Genomic DNA, 25,056 nt, shown 5'->3' on the forward strand with positions numbered 1-25,056 from the left:
CCTACCCCATGGCATGTTTTCACAGTCAGTACTCTTGCGTGCCTAGTATGTTATGTAGCCTAGGTCTAATCCCTTTTGTGTGACGAGCAGATATTCAGCTGTTTGGGGAACTTTATGGCAAGGCAACTACCAAAACCCAAAGATTCTTACACACTGTTATCCATTGGTCATTAACACAAAAAATGAAGGTCCCACAGTAGCTCGACTAAACTGTGAAATGTGAAAGCAATCTCGTAATAATTGTACTATTTTTTTTCAAACGGACTAAGAGGATAGATTTCAAAAGACAAATTGCATACTTTATTTGGACACATTATGAAAACATTTTTGGCAAAAATAAAAACAGATTGTAATCATTTGTACCGGGATTTGAACTGTTCAACGAGCTCTGCTTTGATGGACATGGCATGTTGGCAATGTTTTGTGGCAATGTGTGTGTGCTCTGAACAGATTTGTGCACAATTCCATGAGTATGCATTTCTACGACATTAATAATAAAATCTTTCACAAAATCGAATTCCATTTTCTCATATACTGGTTTGACAATCCATTTTTTGCTTCTTTTCATAAAGGCCATAGTGTAGTGAAGCATCCCTAAGTTTCCTGCAGTCCTAGATTGTTCCCAGCCTACATTCTCGTTATGCGCTAATACCGCTAGTAAAGTCCTATATTTCATCCCTTGGATGCCGAAATGCCATCTCTTTGGCCTGTACTTTAGGTACATATTGTGGAACACCTCCAAATCTCCTGTGTGACAGAATTCTGTGAGTCCCTTCAGATCTCCTGATAGAGTTTTATCAAACACAATCTTTTCAAGGGCTTTGTGTGGAGGTGAAGATGGGATCAACCATTTCTTCCGTGCCTGCTCTGGGGACAAAGAGCCATGTTCACATTGGTGAAAATGTTTGTTTTCTGTCCAGTGATGAACGTTGGAACAGTGGTGCATTAGTGACCGCCATTTTTCCAGTAGAATTCCCACAGACCCATCACATGTTTTGGAGCTCCACCAAAGATGGTTGCTGAAAGACTGGGACCATTGTGAAATTCTTTCCAAACCTTTTTTTTTCCCTGCAGCCGAGATTTTTTTATTGATTGATTTGGCAACATGCCATACATCAAATTGATGTTTAATATTTGAATACTGCTCTCTCATTGTCTTGGCTATTGAAACGTGGCTGTCCGTGGCTATGAGGTCGATTTGCATTCCTCTCGATTGTAGATCTTCCAATGATTTGATAAAACCAAGTTTCTCCATGGCCACTGAGGATTTACATTGGGACACCTGCACGACCACCGAACTCACAATTTTCTTACTTTCCATGTCCTGAAAATGGTATGTGTAGTACTTAGCAGAAAATCCGGGGCTGTCACACTGTCCATCGCCGGCTAGCCTGAACCGTTTGTCGGAGAATGTACTTTGAATAGCCAATTGTTCAATTTTCCAAGCTTCACTAATGGCAGGGAATAAATAATCACGTTGGTATTTGTAGTATTGCGTTTTAGAAATGAAATGGAGTCCCACAAACTGAAAGAAACTGGATAACTTCGTGAAACTAGAGCCACTGAAAAGTAAAGCTGCTGCACACAGTAGATTGCCAGCTGGCAGTTTCCCCAGCATCGGTTGAGCGGACCATGAAAATGGTTTATGTAACTTTTCACAGGTGGCATGTATTTTGAGGTTACTGCCTTGTGTTAGACGAGTCACGTTCACCAATGGCTTCCCACATACTTCCCCTCCCACTGAAGGCACACATTTCAGCATCTTTATAATCTCCATCAAGCTCTGTCGAATACTATGTATTTGGCCTCTTTTATTAGACTATCATCCGGCAACACTGTTGTTTCGGACTGAACCGTTGTGGAGATATCAGCCAAACTGGACATACTATAGTTGATATCTTTGTCTAGTTCGTCGGTCAATAGTGTTGATGCTTCAGTCTCTGTCATTTCAACATCTGTTACTTGACCATGGATAAGAGAAAACATCAATGTCGACTGTTTTTGGGGGGCATTTTTTTGTCGGTGTCGATTGTGTCAAGTGCTCAGCGAGTAATGTAAAACTATCTTCTATAAATTCAATTTCACCTTCATCTGATAGAGCAGGCGCATTGTAGCAATGGTCCAAAAACACTTTGCTGGATTCGCCGGTCACATTAAATTAATTTTCTGGCCATTAGACATAGGCATCTCGAGTGTGAACACGCCGTGCCTCAATAGTTCCTCCATGGTGAAAACAGTTTGGCAAGCAGCATCTGTCATTTGTATCGCTGTCTGTGTCTGCATAGTCCGTACTCCATCGGGCAACTACAGGACAGATAGGAAAAGGGATGTTCAGTGTAAATTCAACATACAGTGTTGTACAATTTACATTAAAAAAAGCATATAATGAAGGCCTCAGCACAAAACAATTGCCAAAAATATAAACTATTTATAACTAACCTTATTTTTCTTTCTTTTCTTTGAAACCTTCTTTACTCTAATATCATCAGCAAGCTGGCGCACCGACTCACATCCATGTGCCTCCCGTTCAATATACGGATCTTGTATACATCCCTACAAAAAAAAGAGTATCCATTTAAAATAATTAATTTGCATTACACATATAATTAGACGGACTTTCTTTCATTAGAGGGTACTGTCAGTACGCATACCTCTGGCTCCGGATCAACTACAAGGTCTGGTTCCGGAACAACTACAAGGGATAATGTAATTGTAGAGGATGCTCCAGCATCTCCCTGAAACACAGTACTTGCATTAGTATGGATTAAAATATTGGAAACTGGACACACAATTTGGAAAGACGTCAAAGGTACATATCAATAGCAAAGTACGAATGAAACGTGTAAAACAATTACACGATATGTAAATATGATCAGATTATCTCGTCCAATTGAACTGTTAAGACCCATACCTCTGGCTCCAGATCTACTATGAGGGATGTTGTAATTGTAGTGGACGCTTCAGCATCTCCCTGAAACACAGTACTTGCATTAGTAAGGATGAAAATATTGGAAATTGAACACACACATTGGGACGCTGACAAAGGTACATATCAATATCAAACCACGATAAACATTGTGTAAAGCAATGATACGTTGCGAAAATATGATCAAAATATCTAAAATTCTGTGCATAAAACCAGTCTGGAACAGAATAGCTAGGTAAGATTACCTGATACATGCTTGAAGTGGTTGATGACTCCAGGCAAGACATGGATGTTGAATCTTGTTGCTTCATATTCGGTGGATAGTCATGGAGGTGTAAAGGGAAAGTATTATTCGATTTAGAAATGCCAACATTAAAAAGTGGCATGTAAGGAGACTGAATATGAGAAAATTATGGTTATGTAAATGCATACTATAGCATAGTTATCAATTTTCTATGAGTTTTCTCAAAAACAAGGACTGATGTTTAGCAAATAGTCATTTTTTAAACAGTTATTCAAACATATAAATATCGAAAGTATTATAAGTGACATTTACACTGGAAATACAGGCGTAAAGCTAAATCCGGAAGCGTGACTCGCATGTGAACGAATAAAGTCGGAATAGCGTTTGGGAGCAATTTTCGAGTTGTTCTCAGTTTATTCATCTTTGTGTACAAGGATGTGTCATACATATCCGGGGTGAAGTGCAGGCTGCAGATGCGGTATCGATGACCCCTCTTGTCCTCCAAGACTTGTTTAACTCTACTTTCAAGCTCTTCCAGTGGATATCTGCAATATCTGACCCATTCTCTTGTTCGATCAACAGTTTTAGGGAATTACATGCATTGTAATGCCTTCAGATTTGTCATGGGTCTTCGAAGGGCAACCGAAAATAGAACATGCAGGCATTGTTGTAAATTCTGCAAAATAAAGGTCAACATTATTCGAAAATTATTTTGCAGAAAAATGTGAGAAAGAATGAATTGGACCATACATTGTTCATTGCACGCTTTCTTTTGGGCACCACAGCAAAACCAGTGCAGCGTGGGCGGCTGTATTATAGGATAACTTTCACAAACAATTAATTGATGTGTTGAAAATCAGAACATGTTACTCGTCCCTTGAATGTTCTATCGTGCATGAAATGGAAACATGCTTATACTATAGACACGGTCCGCGAAGGATGCAATTCGATGCCAATTGACACGGATAAAAATTGATATATCGATAACATAACAAAAGAGTCAATAGCAATGAGACAAATTAACATAGCACTACTGAGTACGTTACTTCGGAATCGATCTAAATTTACAAATGAAGGAGATATGATTAGGATACATGCCCTTACCTTGATCAACAAACAGATTCAGCAAGCAGTAGTTGGTGGCAGGAGATCAGGGAGATGTTCATAGGTAGCACACTGACGAGTTCACTCGAAGCGGTCACAGAGTAGCACGTTCACGAGTTGACTTGCAGTGCTCTAAGATGTTCTCATGATAAATATGAAGTGGTTTATAAAGAATTACAAAAAGGGGTGTGTTTGTGAATGAATGACGTGTATATGTTGTGGTATTGTGTATTGCAGGGGCACGGCCTGCTTTAAGGGGAGCCTGCCGGGAGACACGGGGTCGGAGGAGGCCTTGTGAACAATAACCCCTGCGCGAAAGATAGCTTTGAAGTGTACATGGTGTTGGCACCTTGGCCGTTCGCGCACCTGACAGCACCCCTTGCCAGCGCACATCCACTGGTGCGAACCGTCTTTGATAATGGAGGGGGGATGGATGGATGGGCCTGGGGCGTGCAGACAAGACACCGCAACACTGCTGAATGTAAACACACTTGATTCACTTCAAAACTGAAACAACCATTGATAAAAAATGTTTTATTTGGTTTCTTATTTTGATGGCACAAAACTACTACACATTGTAAAAAGGTCTGGTTGCAGCACAGCGAGGGATAATCCCCTGTATTGACCGCTGTCACTGGGGAAAGTTTCTCTAATGGCACCAACAACACAGGGGGGTATTACTCGTCGAACGCGGTGTCCAAGCCTCCCATTAAGCCACCGTGTAAACGAACGATAGGCCACCAGCATGTACCACCTGTGAAAAAGAAAGATAGAAACTGTTTTTAAATGACCAATATAAGTGTATTAAATCTTAGTTGTCAATGACAATTCTTGTATCCAATGGCATTTTTGCCAGGACAAATGCTAACTAGACAGCGCACAATATTGAACGACTTTTATGCGACTATTACTAGAGAATTGCAAGACTAAACTGATATGACAATGATATATTGAAGTTACAAGAATGTAGGAGACAACCATGAAATAGTAGTGGCCTAACTGACATCACAATCAGACTATACTTACTCGTTACTTGGATTACAAGGGCGAACTGTTGTGCGAAGTTTGTGCATAAGCACCATCAAAATCCTCAACACGGACTGTGTGAGGCAGGCTGCCCTGAAGTCTGGCAGCTCAGTAACGCATTGCGGCTGTGTATCACCTTGCGATATGTAGGACAAGCATCCAGAGTTTTCTCGGCAGCAGCAGTTCTCCTCCTCGGTTGGCATTAGCACGCACCAATTGCAGGTACACCAGGTGGAGATGGCGTCCATGCGACTAGGCCCAGGCTCTTGATCTGTTGAATCGTCCTCCCAACTGTCGTCCAAAGCCCCATTGTTTCCACATCTTTCTCTTTCCAGTAATTCCTCCTCGGAATACTCAGGCTCGTACACGTAGGGCATTATTGTTGCCATTGTGTGGTAAACAAACGTAAATAATTTATAGAGGTGGTACTGGTGTCTGTTCACATGGGCTACAAGCAACGAAGGTAGCTGACCAGAGCACAGAAACGAGTCACAGAATACTCAAAGAAATACAGTGAGAGGAATGGAAAAGAAAATCTGCTCTTGTGTGTTGTGAAACGGTCTGTTTATACTTATCGAGGAAAGAGGCTTCCTGCAGTTTCCATGGCAACACGTCATTATCTGAAGCGCAGAGAATGTTGACACGGGACGTGCTTTGGCGTTTTGAAATGGGTGGTACGCGTCTAGTGATGTCATGCTCAGGGGTGGGGGATATGATTTAGTGCCGCAAAGGCAGGTCACCCAGGGTGATGCAGCAAGTGATAAGATTATCACCAGATGCCCTGCTGCTTGATTTCGCTTGTGTTCAAGAGACGAAAACTCCGGTAAGGTGCATAGGAAATGTTAGTACGATCGATCAACCGACTTATGGTTCAAAACACATGGCCGAACCATAGGGACAATAATATTTCTGACCGCACCATTCCTTTAACATAAACGTACCTTCTGCAGGGGCCTGCGCTTGGGTGCTGAAATGCCCCGCTCCAGGTTGCTCTTTCTGTATGTGCAAGGTGGCGCAGGAGCACCCTTCACACATACAGACATGCAGTGCCTTAGCCAGCATTTCCAAAGAACTATGCAAGGCCGGAAAAGCAAAACGCCCCCAGCATTGCATGGCTCAGTGAGCATATGTCACTGGGGAACTGAACTGCCAAAGGGAAATTGTGTTTCCTGGAAAAAGCAGCTGAGGGAGTGCTCACTGTTTCACTGGGCTGATTCCTTCGGCTCCTCCATAATAGGTGCGGGTGCCACAGGGGTGGACACCCTCTCACCCATTATGGATGAGCCTCCAGGCTTGGATATGGCCTAAAGGGCGATGCCAGTACCAAAAATGCTAGTGTATGCTAGTCAAAATGGCCCACTTTTTTGGCCAATGTGGGCCAGTTTGATGAGTTACTTCACTATGCAGCTAGTAGTTTTGACCATAGTTGCTGAATAAATATTCTTTAAATATCACAATGTGCTTACTTTTTAACAAAAAACACCCTCTTGGGTACTATTAAAACAGTCTGTGACTAAAGGAATGAATATACATTTGCAACTGCGGGCCACTTTTTCATTGGTGCCTGAGAGACAGCTTTGTGGTCCAGTCCGACCATGTGAGCCGCTCCTGCCCATTTGCCCGTTTCCTCCAATCTAAAAATGAGAATTAAAATAGTTTATTTTTTATTTATTTTTTACATTTCATGCTGGGCTCTAGCCCCGGGCGTGCCCCAACGTTTGAATACATAGTGTCTGCGGCTTCACAGTTAACAAAAGCCTGGCAAATTTCATTGTATGTATACATTTTTAGACAATTAAAATCGCGATGGGCGGGCTAGTACTTGCATGTCGGGTTTTGATTGGAAGAGTGGGGGGACAGGAGAGCGCTCATTCTCACAGCAGTTCCTAAGTGGGTGTTTTCAGACCTTAAGGAGTGAGTTTACTGCTTGTAAAATTGAAGCTGCACTAGAATAGTAACAGAATGTGTAAAGAAGTGTGATGCCCCACACAAGTATGTTTACCCCTCCCCCACAATCCCTAAAGATAGTGCCTCTCCCAACATTGTAAGTGTTAGCCCCCCTCTCCGAAGTTTTAGCCTGGGTGCACACCTGTGCTCCTACGCAATAGCACAGTAACTGTGCTGTGGCCTGTTTTCATTGTGCACCCCCTCCCATTTCTCCCCTTCCACCATGCTTGGCCTCCATACCTCCTCGCTCCACTTACTATCCGACCCCTTGACCCCCTCGTCGCCACCTGCCCACGTGCTCAGAGTAAGTATCGAATTCTAACTGGAAGCTGGAGATTCAGGAAGATCTCCTAAAGCGTCCTTTCCACCTGCAATGGAAAGGGACCTTTACATTAGATCGTATTCCGACTAATGATTTTAATGTGAGCAGATGCTTTCAAATGGCTAGAAACGGTTGCTGTCGTGATTAAAGCATCCCCCCCCCTGATTTGTTCTGTTCTATTGTAGAGGCCTGTTGCATTCTCCTCACCTTTACACAATGTAAGTGGGGGCACAAGTGTACAATGTGAGTGATCTGTCAATACATGATGATGATGCGTCTGCGGTATATACATATATGATATGATATGAATGGGACAAACATGTCAGCAAATGTGACCATATGCCTGCCACTATCCTGCTTAAGTGCTAAATGGATGCGGGTGTCTCTGAGTTACCACGTATGTTTAGTCTCTACCAAATGCATAGATGCATATTTACATAGCATGCAGGTTAGAACAACCCTTATACGTACAAACGCATAATGCGCAGTACTCGTGGACATACTGCAACTCACCATGCACATAGCACCATTGTAATCAAGCAGGATAATGAATGAAGGTTAATGGCCAAAGCCAAAATTCACGTATCCTTTTCATTGCATAGTTTGAATTCATTCTAAAGTGACACACTTCACTTCTTTCCCAGCTATGTCAGCTGAGCGATATTGCGCGGGACAGGTTGACACAAAACTCTTTGCTCTCCTGCTGTCTTTTATTGAGTCCTTCTGTGCACTTTACACTTCATGAAAGCCTGAAAGTAGGGTTCGAATGCGTATGCCTTGCCAGGCAGATTTGGCACGAGCGAAGAATGGAATTCTAAAGACTGCTATGACTTTGCACATATGAGGTGATGTAAGGAGAATAGTCTCCAGAGGAGACCCTCCAATGTATTTCTGTTTTCTGCCCGGATTTCTTTTCCCACACGTGGTTGGTTCATTGCCACCTGGTGCACCTACCTCTCCTTTTATTGGCTCGGGAAGCTTGCCATTGGGGTACAGAAACCAAGAAGCTGGGCCAGATCAGATTGACATTGGGACTGGATGATACAAGGCCATCCAGTATAATAAGAATAACCCAAGATGACTTCAGAATAATATTTTTCACATTGTGCTTTCTGACTTAAAGTCCCATGTTATGAAGTAAGACGGGTTTGCACGGACCCAGGTGCGCAGGTAGCATTTGCTAATGGAGTGAATTAGGTAGAGCAGACAAGGTAGTCTCCCAGTTAGAAGGTAGAGAGAGGTTTGCTTCATTACATGCATATATTAGTTTTGACAAAATGACAAGCTTCCATTTGGGCTTCCTGGGCAGTCTCTGGGGCAAGGTGTGCCCATCTTGTTGAGTGCGACCTGGATCAGGTATATGGGGATTTCCCAGACCCCGTCCTGGTGTCCCCCGATGTTGTCTCACGTTCTCAGGGGCTCTGGCAGGGCCGTTTATAAATCAGTCAGGTAGTACAACATGTTGGTGAATAGGCCACACAGATTGTCACACTGGTGCTCTCTCTGCTACAACAGCCCTACAGCCAGCCAACTCCCAATCCTCATAGTGCCATGGGCCAAAGTTCGACGGACAACAACAGCACCCCAAAAGAGATCAACGCCAGTTTAAAGGGAAATTGCAGGAGAATTGTCACGGAGAGAAGAGACCATACTCTCGGCGTGTACCGCTGCTCGTGAAACTCACTCGCCAGCTCCAAATACATAGTGAACCCATTGCTTTCATCTGGCTTCAAAATGGTTGCACAACCTTTTAAGCCTGTGGTTGCCGATGTGCTAGATACCATGTGTCTCAATTATGAACAAGGTATTCAAAGTCATCCATAATGGAAACCTCTTGGGGGGGGGGGAGGGATTAAAAGAAACACTGGTTAGGGGAAAGATTGGAACTGTGGAATTACACACTCCATGTCACGACCATCCTATGAAAGGGCATTTTGCCATGCAGGGAGTGGCACAGATCGGGCTACCATTGTGAAGGAAACGAGAGGTGGGGAAGGAGAAAAAAGTGGAGAGCCAGACTTTAAAAAAAAGTCAGAGGGAGAACAGGGAGAGAGAAAGCCAAGAGCCAGCTGAGGGCTATGTCTCTGACCCCGGGTGGAGACCCCAAACAAAGAGAGAAAACCACAAGCCTGCTTAGGACTGATCTCAGTGATTATCATAGACCGCACATAGAGGAGGAGATTGAACCAAGAGCCAACTAGATCTTAGATACTGGCGAAGACCAGACTCAAAGAAAGTGAGAAACCGGATGGGGGCTTCCTCCCAGATGATGGGATTAGATTCCACACCAGGAGAGGGAATAGAGAAACCTTGGGCCCTGGAGGGTGATCCCAGACTGGTGGGTTAAAAAATAACAACAGCCTGACAAAAAACATAATACTTGTTAGTAGGCTGTGTGAAAAGGTACCATCTTGGCCACCGGCAGCTAAAGCAAGGGTCTACAACCCATGACTCTCCAGATGTTTTGGACTTTGACACCCATGAACCTCCATTGATTTTATGGAGTGTGGCTAATGACAATTGTAGTGCAAAACACCCGGTGAACATAAGGTTGCAGATCGCTAGGGTAGAGGGTGATAATGAAGCAATATGCCCCGAGCCGCGGGGGCATTACCGAGTCAGGTAATGCCCTGGGGCCCATAGTAATAGGCCCGAACAAAGCGACCCATATGTCAAGAAATTGTGTTTCAAAGCACCCCCAGGGAAAAGGGGGAGGGAACAAGGGAACAGAAGGCAAATAAAATAACAATGATGAACAAAGAAAGAGGTGGTCCTCCTAGGCCTTGTGACCATTCAGAACGTGCAGAGAGAGAGAAGGGACAAGCGGGGCAAGAAAGATGTTCAAGAGCCAGGTTAGAGCCCTGGGGGAACGCCACAAGTGGAGATGAGGTGGGAGAGGAGAAAGAACCCGGGAGGGACGGTCAGTGAGGAGGTCAACCAGTCCAATGCCTGCTCCGAGATACCAAGGGTATCATGAGGATGGAGTGGTTGACCGTATTGAAAGCAGAGGAGAGATTGAGTAGAATGAGAACAGCGGGTGATTGCTGTGCTATCTATCTTTACAAGGAAGCTAAAGTAGGGTTGCTTTTTTGAGATGATCACTCTGATCCAGTTCCTGAAACAAACGATTTGCTGTCCACCAATGCTATACATTCAATCACAGTGAGTTCCGATCTTGGTATCCGCACAGTTGATAGCTCCACCGTTTCAGCCTATGCATAACTCTGATTTCAAGTTTCTTACCCTAAAGACTGTTTTTCGGTTGCCCATAACGTCACCCAGATAAGTGAGTGAGGAGTACAGACCCTGTCAACTGGCAGGTCTTAGACTTCTGTTTGTTACAAAAGTCAGAGTGTAGCTTTGGGTGATGCCTGAGGTCATTTGTGAGTTTCACATCAAGCAGTCCATGCAGCTTCAAGTCTTCTTCTCGCATCCTTCTCCTTCTGAGGAAAATGAGAGGCTGCAAAGGCTTAACCCTGAAAGGTCCCTTAGCCACTAAAGTTCAAATGAGCATAAAGCAGGTATAGGAGGCAGACTACTACATCATTCCAGCTACTAACACGGGCAGCGAAGGGCTTTCTCAATTACAAGCCCTAGAGTGGTAGTCCATTTCCAGGGTATTGTTGCCTGAGATCTGTACCCCAGTCTCCCTCTGTAAAGTTTCAAACTATGCGCATGTGCTTTTAGTTGGTGGTATGAAATGTAGATAATTCAATGCAATTGATACTTCCCCACACTGTCATTTTCATGAATTTTCTGATACAAGGTACACTTCTAAAACACCCTGCAATTTTAAAACGAATCAATCGCTGTGCCTTATTGCGAGCGGTAGTCATAAAAGCATTTACAATCACACATCCCTAATCCAATAGAAACATACACACACTAATATTTACAGGTTAACATAAGTAATACATACAGATGTACAAGACACTGCAACATTATTATTGTAGTTATTAAAAGGAATGATTACAATATTTACTTCTTCTAGACCAAGTGCATGTAAGCTATCTCTAAACCGCATGTACACAGTCGATCGAAGCAATGACCTATAAGAACATAAAGCATTGGGCAGGCTATGCCCCGATTCCTCAGCCAAGGTTTTAAATCTTTTTTCCGAATGTCAAGATAGGCAGGGCAAATGAATGGGAAATGTGGAGTGGTTTCCACGCGTTTCCATCCATCCTCTGTAGGGCACTGTTTGCAGCTTCTGCTGTGTATTACCTCTTGTCAGCAAATGGCCAGGCGGTCTTCTTTCCAAGACCTCTTCAATGACTGTTGCAAAACCTCCTGTATTTAAGAAAATTGAAGTGGCGATGGATACCTCGGGCCGCAATCCAAAGGGTACATTATTTCAACATACAGGATGCTGACCAACCAGTGCAAGGTGTAAACGTTCACACTTGCAGGCTTTTTCCTAAAGGCCATCTTGGCTGCATTGGGGTGTGGATTCCACTGCGAGAGCCAGACAGCAGCAACCGGTCTCTATATCGGATATGGGGCGGCTCTGCAGTAAGCAAGCCTGCTCCTTGATCCAATATTTTTATCACCTCTGTAACTTCACACAGTACTTGGATGTTGTAGAAATCGCCCCTAGGTGCAGGTGCAGCTGTATACAACAAACTCGAAATGCTGTCATTAACTAGCTATGCTCATACAGGTAACCAGGCAAGGTTACTCACCTGACCAAAATGGGATGCGTAGTGAATAGCCACCCTGTTGGAACCCAATTGTAACCGTTATTCAGCAATGAAAAATGTAGAGAATGTTGCAAGTGACATACCGACTTGGCACTTTTGGTCTAACATCTGTCTGTTTTGAACCTGATATTTCTAGTTTATTCCACAAACCTGCTTTGCATTTGGGACACAATGGGGAATGCCTTTGCCGTTCTCTGTAAAGCATTCTAAAGCAGTAGTCTCTCGCCTGGATCCTCGAGGTGCACAATCATATAAAGCATTCTAAAGCAGTAGTCTCTCGCCTCGATCCTCGAGGTGCACAATCATGTAAAGCATTCTAAAGCAGTAGTCTCTCGCCTCGATCCTCGAGGCGCACAATCATATAAAGCATTCTAAAGCAGTAGTCTCTCGCCTCGATCCTCGAGGTGCACAATCATATAAAGCATTCTAAAGCAGTAGTCTCTCGCCTCGATCCTCGAGGTGCACAATCATATAAAGCATTCTAAAGCAGTAGTCTCTCGCCTCGATCCTCGAGGTGTACAATCATATAAAGCATTCTAAAGCAGTAGTCTCTCGCCTCGATCCTCGAGGTGCACAATCATATAAAGCATTCTAAAGCAGTAGTCTCTCGCCTCGATCCTCGAGGTGTACAATCATATAAAGCATTCTAAAGCAGTAGTCTCTCGCCTCGATCCTCGAGGTGCACAATCATATAAAGCATTCTAAAGCAGTAGTCTCTCGCCTCGATCCTCGAGGTGTACAATCATATAAAGCATTCTAAAGCAGTAGTCTCTCGCCTCGATCCTCGAGGTGTACAATCATATAAAGCATTCTAAAGCAGTAGTCTCTCGCCTCGATCCTCGAGGTGTACAATCATATAAAGCATTCTAAAGCAGTAGTCTCTCGCCTCGATCCTCGAGGTGTACAATCATATAAAGCATTCTAAAGCAGTAGTCTCTCGCCTCGATCCTCGAGGTGCACAATCATATAAAGCATTCTAAAGCAGTAGTCTCTCGCCTCGATCCTCGAGGTGTACAATCATATAAAGCATTCTAAAGCAGTAGTCTCTCGCCTCGATCCTCGAGGTGTACAATCATATAAAGCATTCTAAAGCAGTAGTCTCTCGCCTCGATCCTCGAGGTGTACAATCATATAAAGCATTCTAAAGCAGTAGTCTCTCGCCTCGATCCTCGAGGTGCACAATCATATAAAGCATTCTAAAGCAGTAGTCTCTCGCCTCGATCCTCGAGGTGTACAATCATATAAAGCATTCTAAAGCAGTAGTCTCTCGCCTCGATCCTCGAGGTGCACAATCATATAAAGCATTCTAAAGCAGTAGTCTCTCGCCTCGATCCTCGAGGTGCACAATCATATAAAGCATTCTAAAGCAGTAGTCTCTCGCCTTGATCCTCGAGGTGTACAATCATATAAAGCATTCTAAAGCAGTAGTCTCTCGCCTCGATCCTCGAGGTGCACAATCATATAAAGCATTCTAAAGCAGTAGTCTCTCGCCTCGATCCTCGAGGTGTACAATCATATAAAGCATTCTAAAGCAGTAGTCTCTCGCCTCGATCCTCGAGGTGCACAATCATATAAAGCATTCTAAAGCAGTAGTCTCTCGCCTCGATCCTCGAGGTGTACAATCATATAAAGCATTCTAAAGCAGTAGTCTCTCGCCTCGATCCTCGAGGTGTACAATCATATAAAGCATTCTAAAGCAGTAGTCTCTCGCCTCGATCCTCGAGGTGTACAATCATATAAAGCATTCTAAAGCAGTAGTCTCTCGCCTCGATCCTCGAGGTGTACAATCATATAAAGCATTCTAAAGCAGTAGTCTCTCGCCTCGATCCTCGAGGTGCACAATCATATAAAGCATTCTAAAGCAGTAGTCTCTCGCCTTGATCCTCGAGGTGTACAATCATATAAAGCATTCTAAAGCAGTAGTCTCTCGCCTCGATCCTCGAGGTGCACAATCATATAAAGCATTCTAAAGCAGTAGTCTCTCGCCTCGATCCTCGAGGTGCACAATCATATAAAGCATTCTAAAGCAGTAGTCTCTCGCCTCGATCCTCGAGGTGTACAATCATATAAAGCATTCTAAAGCAGTAGTCTCTCGCCTCGATCCTCGAGGTGTACAATCATATAAAGCATTCTAAAGCAGTAGTCTCTCGCCTCGATCCTCGAGGTGTACAATCATATAAAGCATTCTAAAGCAGTAGTCTCTCGCCTTGATCCTCGAGGTGTACAATCATATAAAGCATTCTAAAGCAGTAGTCTCTCGCCTCGATCCTCGAGGCGCACAATCATATAAAGCATTCTAAAGCAGTAGTCTCTCGCCTCGATCCTCGAGGTGCACAATCATATAAAGCATTCTAAAGCAGTAGTCTCTCGCCTCGATCCTCGAGGTGCACAATCATATAAAGCATTCTAAAGCAGTAGTCTCTCGCCTCGATCCTCGAGGTGTACAATCATAACAGTTTCTCAGGATAAGCACTAATCATGTAAATGAGTCCCACTTGGATAAACTATATGAACATGTATCTTTGGCTATTCTGAAAACCTATGATAATTTTGATCCACGGGAATGAAGCTGGACATACCAGCAGTAGGGCAGAAGGAATTCAAGTCTCTATAAGGCACCTTTTGTCACTGTAAAATCTACACCTCCCAGATGGAAAGTTAGATGTTGTCTTTGAATGTTAAAGGCCTAATTAATATCTCTTCACGCATAATCCGATGTCGTACATTTGAGAAGTGGGATCATTGACCATGCTCTTATAAAGAACACATCTGGCCCATCTTTCCTGCAGGTACTGAGAGTATTTTACTGGATCCAGTAACCATTCATTATTTAATGAAGCAGCCAACGAGGCCACCCATGATAGCTTTAAAACTAGAAGATTAAAGTTGCAAGTGATCTTTTTTTTTATCCTTGGACCTTGGAAGCACAGGAATTTGGAGGTGGAAAAATATACTTCATTTTTCTCAGTAGGTGAACCTGATATTGACTCTTTATTTATTTTTCTGCAATTTGGTGTTTCAGTGAAGGCTGAGAATCCATAATTACGCAGAGTCGCTGGGCCGAAGAAACCATGATTTGGTCTGACTCCATCCTCCATCGAGTTTTACAACCCAGACTGCATCGCAGTTCCTTGATAAGAGGGGTGCACCCTAGACTTGCATTGGTGTCAACTGTGGCTATGCAAAAAACAAATACAACTCATGACAATTCATTCTGAAATGTAAAATGAGCAGCTTAATGTGCTCCGAGTCCTGTTTTTCAAACTCTTGCAGACATCCATTTTGTAATGTCTGTTTTTGTTTCATGTAAGGCCCTGGCTGCAATATTCAAACACTAGCCCATCCCAGCGTGCTCAAAGGAGCTTGTGTTTGTTTACTTTCGTCGGATCAGTGAATACTAAACATGTACACTGTGGTGTTATAACTTTCATAAAACAGGCGTGTTAAAAGCAAGTCTTATGAAAGTTGTTATACTACCACTGGCAAACACCCCGTTTAGCTGAATGGAAATATAAATTAGGCTATACAGGACATGGTTGCCGTGTCTGTTCAGGTGAATTCTAAAGAAACCTAAAACTGTAAGGACACTTTGGAGCACATTGCGTTGCTCATGTTACATTTCACAGTTAATTGTAATGAGCTGTATTTTGTTGTTGTAGCCACAATTTACACCCAATAAAAATCCAGAATGCACTTATCTAACTTCATATATTGGAAGAATATTGAGAATACAACATTCTTCATGTTGAACCTTATGAGAATACAATGACTTAATCAAGGTCAAACAGCCAAGTTAGAGTGTGGACCCCTAAGGACTTTCATCTCTGTGGATTACTTCATTCATTGAAAATTGCAATTGACATGCAGTGCGCTGCACATTTGTACCTTACCGCAAAGAGAGCAACTTTATGTGCAGCTGACCATGCCTGTTTTCATCAGTAAGTCACAAAACTGTAGTGAGGCATCAGGACCTTTTTAGAGGTTCCTTTGTGCAGCCTTTCAGAGGTGGAAGCATTCGCTGGTCCCACATGGACTCCAAGAAAGTTGCATGTCCATTCGAGACGCAGATCTTTCCTGATCCCTTCAGTTACCTGATATTCTGTATTCCAGTATCCTGTAACTATAAGCCTATGTACTTGCGTAATCACTTGCCTTTTTTAAATAAGACTGTGATTTATTTTTTAACACATTTTTACTAATCTTGTTTGGAAGAAACATCCTATACATTTTTGAATTTTTTCACAATATCTATTACCATGTCACCTCAGCAAAGTGCTATGAAAACATGTATATACGAATTACGGGCTTAACCATTCAATTAAAAAGGAAAGGCACACAATTGACTGGTATATTTACAATGGATGTCACACTTGAGCCAATTTACCCTAACTTTTGTTACTTATCACGCACTTGAGGCACCCTACCATAGCCTCAGACTGAGAGCTTCCGCCAACCTATTATTTTAGACTTTTCTAGGACATTGAGCTACATTGAGCTACAATTGATGTATTATATACATGAGTGAACTTTCCATGGCCTCACCTGAGTCAACTCAATATGACATCTAGCATGAATCGTACCTCCAAGCCAACATACCATGGCCTCTACCATATATGACGCACATTGGCATACTTACATTTCTTACTGTAATATGTCACCCTTGACCCAACCTAACATTCATCACAACTGGACCATGGTATTTTTGTCACTTTTGACCCAACTTTAACACAGCTACTGAGCTGTATTGCACCCAGGAGCTAGAGCATAATATCCACTCTCGTGTATTGCACAACTGAAACTACTTACTGTGTCCTCTACTGCGTATTGTACACCTAAGCAACTTGTCGCAGCCTCTGCTGCCCATGTCACAATGGGTATTTCATCTGTTATACATATCCGAACCAATTCATCATGGCTTCTACTGCTTATGTCACCCTTGAGGCAGTTTACTATGACCTGTTCCACTTAGAAAATCCTGCTTTCACTCTTGAGCACATGTATACGTGTCACTGCTGTATGCATGTCTCCCTTGAGCAAATTATGGTTTTTACTGTGTATTTTACCCATGAGCCAATTTACCACGCTCTTATCTATTTATTTGATTTGTAAAGTGCTTTCGCCAAAGCGCTGCCCACGAATTCCAGTAAACTGGTAACAAAATTCAACATGATAAAATGGCATTCAACATGAAGCTACATTCACTGTGAGGTGTTAGATGGGAGATGAGAGTTTGGCAATGATCGGAAACACACAAGTGTAGCTGCTGAACACAAAGGAAGGAGTGGTTTTCAAAATGTGCAGAAATGCACAAGTGTAGCTGCTGAACACAAAGGAAGAAGTGGTTTTCAAAATGAGCAGAAACGCACAAGTGTAGCTGCTGAACACAAAGGAAGGAGTGGTTTTCAAAATGAGCAGAAACGCACAAATGTAGCTGCTGAACACAAAGGAAGGAGTGGTTTTCAAAATGAGCAGAAACACACAAGTGTAGCTGCTGAACACACAGGAAGGAGCAGTGGTTTTCAAAATGAGCAGAAACGCACAAGTGTAGCTGCTGAACACAAAAGGAGTGGTTTTCTAAATGAGCAGAAACGCACAAGTGTAGCTGCAGAACACAAAGGAAGGAGTGGTTTTCAAAATGAGCAGAAACGCACAAGTGTAGCTGCTGAACACACAGGAAGGAGGAGTGGTTTTCAAAATGAGCAGAAACGCACAAGTGTAGCTGCTGAACACAAAGGAAGGAGTGGTTTTCAAAATGTAGGCTCCAGAATGAGCGAAAGTGGGACTGAGCACAGGAAGGCCATGGAGCAGCCAGAAGAAAAGGGAAGGAAAAATGAAGAGTCTGAAATGGGGCGTGGTCCCAGATAGGATCAGAGTGAAAAGGAGGAGCATGGCCATGTACAGCTTTGAGGGCAGATAGGATCAGAGTGAAAAGGTGGAGCATGGCATGTACAGCTTTGAGGGCAATACATGGGAAACCGAACTGCAGGTGGGCAGGAAAAGAGAGCCAGCAAAGAGTAGCTAGGTAGGAACAGATGCGAGAAGGTAGAAAAACAAGGAAGGTGAATAGTGGTATTAAATGTGGACTGAAGAAGAGAAGGGGCTTAGACGAGAAAATGATAGGGGAAATATACACCTGATTTTGGCAGAGAAGTTAGTAAAATGCCACATTTTATAAATATTATAATGTGGTTCACAATAGGAGCATGCAGGAGAAGCAATATGACAGAAAATAGAAAGTGACTGTTGGAAAGTGACACCAAGATTCCAGGTAGATGTTGAAAGCAGATGTTAGTTAGGAAGAAACCGTATGGAGCCATATAGAAGCAGGAGGAAGACGCAACCTGTGTGTGAAGGAGCGGTGGGGGAGAGAAGAGAATTCAATTGGCATTAAGATGATTTGAGTTACAAAGCATCCATTGCTTAATAGCAGTGGGGCTGCTAGAGATGGAGTTGGGTGAAGCTGATCTGAAAAGCGAGAGAAATCAGAGTTGTTAATGCAGAAATGGCAGTGAGGACCAAAACACAGAAGCATATAAAAAAAGAGGATTATAATGAAGCAAAAATAGCAAAGAACCAAGGGCAGAGCTTTGTGGAATAACAAATTATAGAGGCAAGTAGCAAAACAAATGGCTGGCCCTGGAAACCGAGTAAGACTGATCAGTGTGATAAGTGGAGAAGCGGGAAAGCTCAGTACTGTTGTACCAAGGGAAAAAAAGAGATGAGCAGGCGACAGAATGATCCACCATGTCAAAAGCGGCAGCTAAATCTGAAAGCATAAGAAGAGGAGACAGCTTAGAATGGTGGGAGGAAGTAAAATAATGTGTAACATGGCCTATTCAGTGGAGAAGACAATACAAACATCCTCTGTACTCTGATATTGTTTTTTTTGTATATACTTGTAAATAAATAAATAAAATAAAAAAAGAAAAAAAGATTATACGGGGGGCAAGACTGAATTACTGTAAAGATAAACAGATAATTGGGAAGAGACCACAAATATATGTATTGTAACCATTGCCAGCATGCCAAGGTATTTACTATGCATATCAGCCTTGAGCTAACGGACTGAGATCTTTGCTAGTGATCTCGTGCCCTTGAGCCTACGTACCAGTTTCTTTACAATGGACTTCAACCTTCAGCCAGCTTACCCTAACTTGTGTTACTTATCACGCACATGAGCCAACTTGCCACAGCCTGCAAGCTTGGCCCAACCTATTATGCCCTCTGGCACATATCAGTTATTTGCGCCAGCCCACCATAGTATGCGGCATGTGACCCAGCCCCTGTTTTCTGTTTTGCTGGTCTCAACATGTTTCTCCTTCCTTTTTGTCCTGCTTGCTCCAATTGATGGTCTTGTTGCTAGTGTTTTCCAGTGTCTGTGTTAAATTTTGTGATCAAACTAAAAGCTAACTGATTATGTTTCCTCACCACTCAGGGAGGAAAGGAAAGATCCGCTGTCAGCGCTGGCACGAGAGTATGGGGGCTCGAAGAGGAACGCGCTGCTGAAGTGGTGTCAGAAGAAAACGGAAGGCTATCAGGTAACTCGCTGCCCTACCTCTCTGCCCCTTCCCTGCGTTATCAGTCCTTCAATGCTTCTGAATGATGTTAAATCCTCTGTGCTGCTGTAGCTCCACAGAACTTATGTTCTCGAGTTGGTTCTCGAACTTGCTGAAGAAAAAATGCCTTAGACCTACATTGGATCTCAGAGTTAAAAAAAAAATGGGTACAAGTTCAGTCTTTGGAATCGGTTGTTAGCAGGTACTGGCTTCAGGTTCCCTGCAGGGAAGACCACCTTATTCCCTAAACATAAAAGATGCATGTGTCACTCAGGCATCTGAGCTTCTTATTCTAGCTTTTAGCAACACAATTTCACATCAGAGTCCTGCAATTATGATCCGGATGTGATCAGGATGTGTCCTTTATCATCCACTTCATCAAATCAATGTGCTTCCCTTATGATTTCTAATTAGATCAGAGTGCTTCCTTTATGATTTTCTTCTGTAGATCGGTGTGATGCCATTCTGTCATGTCCCATCATAATCAAGGTGCCTCCCTCATAATTTGTCTCATCAGATCAGGGTGCTCCTATTATGACTAGCGCCATCAGGGCACGCTCCTTCCACTGGGCACATCTAGTCGGGTCAGGGTGCTTCTCTTAGAAATGACCTTCAGATCAAGGTACCCCCCACTTAGGACTTGCCATATTATAAAGGATCCTGTCTGTGCCAACCATGTCAGATCAGGTTGTTTCCCTTAGGGTTCATCTCCTCTGATCAGATGCTTCCCTTGGGACTTGCCTTACCAGAACTGGTTTGTTACTTGATGGCTTTCCTGGTCATATTGGGGTCCTGCACTTATGACTCGGGCCACAGATTATTTGTTTAGTTTGTTTGAATTGTTTCCTGCAGGCACATTTATTAGATCAGGATGTTTCCCATAGGACATCAGATTAGGGTGCTGCTCTTATGACTATTCCTATCAGATCAGGGGTAGGTGGTTTCTTTCCTGCTCGTCTTTTCACTTCCTGATACATCCCATAGGATGCATCTCAATAGGTTAGGGTGCTTCCTTTTAAGATTTCACTTGTCACACCTGGATGCTTCCTTTAGAAGTCCCCTGATCAGATAAAAGTACATGAAAATAGTAGTTGTCTGCAAAAAAATCAACCTTCATATTCCATTCATTGAGTCTTTGAAGAACATCTTAATGGAAAAATGTTGTTCAATGTTCAAAAGCGTTTTTTGTTTTAAAATCTCTGTCTTATATGGCGTACTCAGTTGGGTGTCTTGGCTGGTAAAGCCCTTGGTGGAGCAAGGTTACGACTGGGGGTGGTAGGCTGTTACCGTATAGTTCGACCCACTGAGCTGACGCTGATCGCCATTGGCACCTGGGCAGCTGGCAAACGACCACGATCAGGTGAAGAGTTGGGTGAGGGGGTGGGGGTAGAGAGAGAGAGAGACGGAGAATGCGGGCGGGCGCGTGCGTTGAAATTACTTGCACACCTGCAGTAAAGACAGGAGATTGAGGTGAAAGAGGAAGCGCATCTTGTTATGGCGCTGGGCCATAGTGAAGCGGGAGCAAAGGGCAAGGAGAGGCGTAGGCGGCAGGAAACAAAGGAGGCTGAATCAAAGGAAGGAAAAGGCAGGGCAGATGGAGGGGGTGACAGGTGGCACAATCAGACTGTAATGGGCGCGGGAGGACAAATGACATAGAGGGGGAGGAAGTGCTGACAGAATGCAGGCTTGCATTCTCATTATCATTTGGACCCATATTGGAAGTGTGAAAGTATCTACTTTTCTTTTATCTATTTCCAAAGTTCCTTTATAATGTTTGCTGTGAAAATTGTACTTGTGAGGTTGAATATTCTAGTGGTTGAAATGTTATTACTACATTTGATAGTCCATCAGGTACAGGCGAGTTGAACAATCCATTTACTCTACATATTTCTTCCTGATTGCAGTCGCCTTTCTATTTACAAGATATCTGTCAATCCTTACTTGGGAAGACTGTATGGTAAATGTACCAGCGCGGTTGTCTCGTAGGTCAGATAGTGAACGACCGTTACTTAGCTGACCGTGTGATTGCTCTGTTTTATAGATTTTTATCTCTCTGGTTAGAATTTGGCGAATTCCTTTTGTGTTGACTGAAAAGTAGTATCATCAATTCCCATAGTACACAGGTCTTCAGCTGCTTCTATGATCATTCTACCTGCTGTCATTCATTTTAGAACATACTTTGGGAATTGAACTTAGAAAATATCTTGGTGCTAGATCTTTTGAAGTTAGTAACTCATGATGCACTCATTTTATTCAACTTCTGTTCAGAGGATATGCCATTTCTTCGATGAATAGTTCCTCAACTCTTAATGTTGTAGTAATTTCTACCAGGTGTTTTAATTGACAAGTCACTTATGTCTTTCACGGTGTGTTGAACTCTTCTTTAGCGATGTTGAGTACATGATTGGAGGAGCTGTCTTCCTCACTTGTACTGCTGACAGGCACAGCCGGCTCCCATCAGGAGGAGAGATGGTCTGGGCAGAGCTGTGCTCCAGGCGAGACCAGACAGAGAGCGGACTTCCAGTTGGGAAGTGCGGGGGACCTCAGGCAGTCGGGCATAGTCTTGCCACTAGGGACACCATGCAGAAAGGCGCGAGGGAGCAAGATGCTGGTCTGGGGAGAGTGCACAAAGCCACCGTCCATACAAAGCCTTAGGCAATCACTGGTATGGGCTGTCCTGGAAGCACGTTCCCCCAGCCCGAGCCAAGAGAACGAACACGTTCCCCCAGCCCGAGCCAAGAGAACGAAGTGGCAGACAAGCCGACCGCTGGGAAAGTGAAACAAACCATGTGGAAGCAGCTTTGACACCGCCCAGCAAAGCACTGGGTGTTTGTAAAGATTGCTCTTTACAGCACTTTTCCTTCCATTTCTATGGACCCCCAAACCTTTTACATTTGTATCCAACCTGCTCTTTTTGCATTGCAGTGCAGTGAAGCCTTCAGGTTCACTACACTGGCTTTTGCTCATTTTGTCATGGGGAAACTAGACGGTCCTTATGCCTGTCGTTATTGGGAAACATTGTTTCCCTTAGTCTTGTTACTTTGTTACTACTTTTGGTAACTTGTTATAACTTCGGTAACTTTTTATCATTGTACAATGCATCTTAAAATGCAGTACAATGGGGTACACTTTTTTGTTTTGCCCTAGACTAATACTCAGAGGATTATTGGTTACTCTGTGTGCCTAAGGAACAAGCTGGTGGCAGCAGTTACCTTTAGCTATTATTTCGGTGTATTTCACTTCAGCCTTACTGCATTTGGCTACTAACTGCGCAGAGTCCTCAAACATTGCTGTGCTATAAAGTTTTTTGTTTATTCCTTGAGCATCTTGTCTTTTACACTTCTTCCTGGCCTGTGAGGCCAGGAAAATCCTTATGTAGACTTCCAGTGCCAAGGAAAGCAGTTGTTTTTGGCGGGCTACTGGAGGACCGTGGGTGTTGGCTGCCAGGAAGTGGGTTGGGCCTGTATGGTCCCAATCCACAAACTGGTTTTAGTAGATTACTAAAGGCGACTGTCCAGCCGCCTGTTTAGCTTACACTAATATACAGTCTGCTTTCACAAAAAAACCCAGTCGGTAATACACCCACTGCCGGACACTATGAACTTGCCAGCTTGGCTCCTGAGGTCGTAGAGTTTGGACATTTACAACTACCACCTAGGCGTATGGATATTCTGTGGGAGGCACATTGGCTAAATACCATCAATCCTATAGAAAGCAGAACTGCAAACTTGGGGACTTTCCTTTTTATACCTCCTCAATTCAGTACAAATTAACTTAATGAAGGTCCATCTGGCTGCACTAGTTACTTTCGCCACTACACAAGACAAGATTTCATTGTGAAAAGTTCCAGTGATGAAAGATTTTATGAAGGGGCAAAATTAAGTACATCCACCAGTGCAAACCCTTGCCTCCTTCATAGGATACTAATGTATTACATCCCAAGTTAAAGTTTTCACTGCTTGAACCTTTACATAAAATCTCACTCAAACATCTCAGATGCAGGCTAGGCTTCATAGCGGAGATCACTTCTAGCAGATAAGTCAGCAATTTATAAGCACCATCGTAGACAGCCGTTTGTTGCAATTCACATGTATAAAGTGGTATTCAGAACACATCCTAGATTCTCATGAAAACATAGCTCCATGTTGTTGTGAAGCTTTTGTTGCAAGTGTGTTTGGTAAGGGGGAAGATGTGTTGTGATGTGCTTAGTTAGTCTGATGTGGTTTGTCATGTGATTTATGATGTCACCAGAGTGCCTGTGGAATGTTGATGCATGAGTAAGGGAATGCTATGATGAGAGTTCTACGCTGGGTCAGTTGAGCCTTCCCTCCCTGGGTGATGGGTGCCGGTGTCTGGTCTGTCCTGTCTTGGTCTTGGTCTTTCTATCTCCTTATTGCTTAAGTCTGAATTCTGAACTGTAACTGTAACATAAGAACTGAAGTAAACTTATCAAACAACCTAAAGCTGCCTGGACTGAGCTTTATAACAATGGCGACGAGGATTTCCTTAAAATCAAGAACCACATGCAGAGGAAGCTGATGAAACCAAGGAAACTAAGGAAAAAGCTGAGGATTGATGTGACCTGCTGCGGGTGGTGCAGGATGAATCAGGACCAGAAGATAACAGATGACACCGCCCCCATGAACCAAGTAAGCAAACCCATCACCCAGGGTGGACACGGGAGGAAGGGGCCATAAGTTCCATTAAGGATAAATGCAGCAGCCTAGGCCATGTCCAGGGAGTGCTGCGCCTTGGGAGAGAAGCAGGAAGAGGCCCATGAGACAGGGGTAGCCCAGGAAGGAAGTGAACCTGGAAAGAGTCCTTTAAATAAGGGTGCCCCTGGGAGTATCTGTCGTATTTACTGCCCTCTATAAATTGGGTATGCTGTGTCAGAAGAGAAACTAGCCTATGTTAAGCGGGAAGGTCGGGCCCCGCCTGCAGGCTGCTCTGCCAACCCTGCAAGTGTCCCACCTATGGGAGCTGAAGTCCCTGCGCCCAGCGAGCGATGCTGGAGCCATCTGTGAATGGGACTATGAAAAGCTGTAGTTGTATATGCAGCTGCAGCCTCAGAATTGTGTTTAAAGTGACTGTCGTGGCTGTGTGTGAAGAGAAATCGCTTGCAGAAGGTGGAGAGGGTCGAAAACTGTTTAGCAGCACCAACATATTCAGAGAAAAATGTTAGAAAAGCCATGTTGGGACGTGCCAAAGTTGGTATGCTTCAATACATTAAT

The 25,056-nt window shown here is 43.5% G+C and overlaps 1 protein-coding gene across 3 annotated transcripts in view; it reads left to right on the forward strand.

Moving 5' to 3' along the window:
- The window catches only part of SPECC1L (sperm antigen with calponin homology and coiled-coil domains 1 like), a 909,747-nt gene that overhangs the window by 723,919 nt on the left and 160,772 nt on the right, over positions 1-25,056 (forward strand). For all 3 annotated transcript variants that reach the window (XM_069619860.1, XM_069619861.1, XM_069619859.1), the window contains one exon: positions 19,705-19,807. In XM_069619860.1, coding sequence (XP_069475961.1) covers positions 19,705-19,807 — 103 coding nt within the window. The remainder of the gene's footprint in view (positions 1-19,704; positions 19,808-25,056) is intronic.

Source organism: Ambystoma mexicanum, chromosome 10 (assembly GCF_040938575.1).
Source record: "Ambystoma mexicanum isolate Mex_15411 chromosome 10, UKY_AmexF1_1, whole genome shotgun sequence".
NCBI lineage: Eukaryota > Metazoa > Chordata > Amphibia > Caudata > Ambystomatidae > Ambystoma > Ambystoma mexicanum.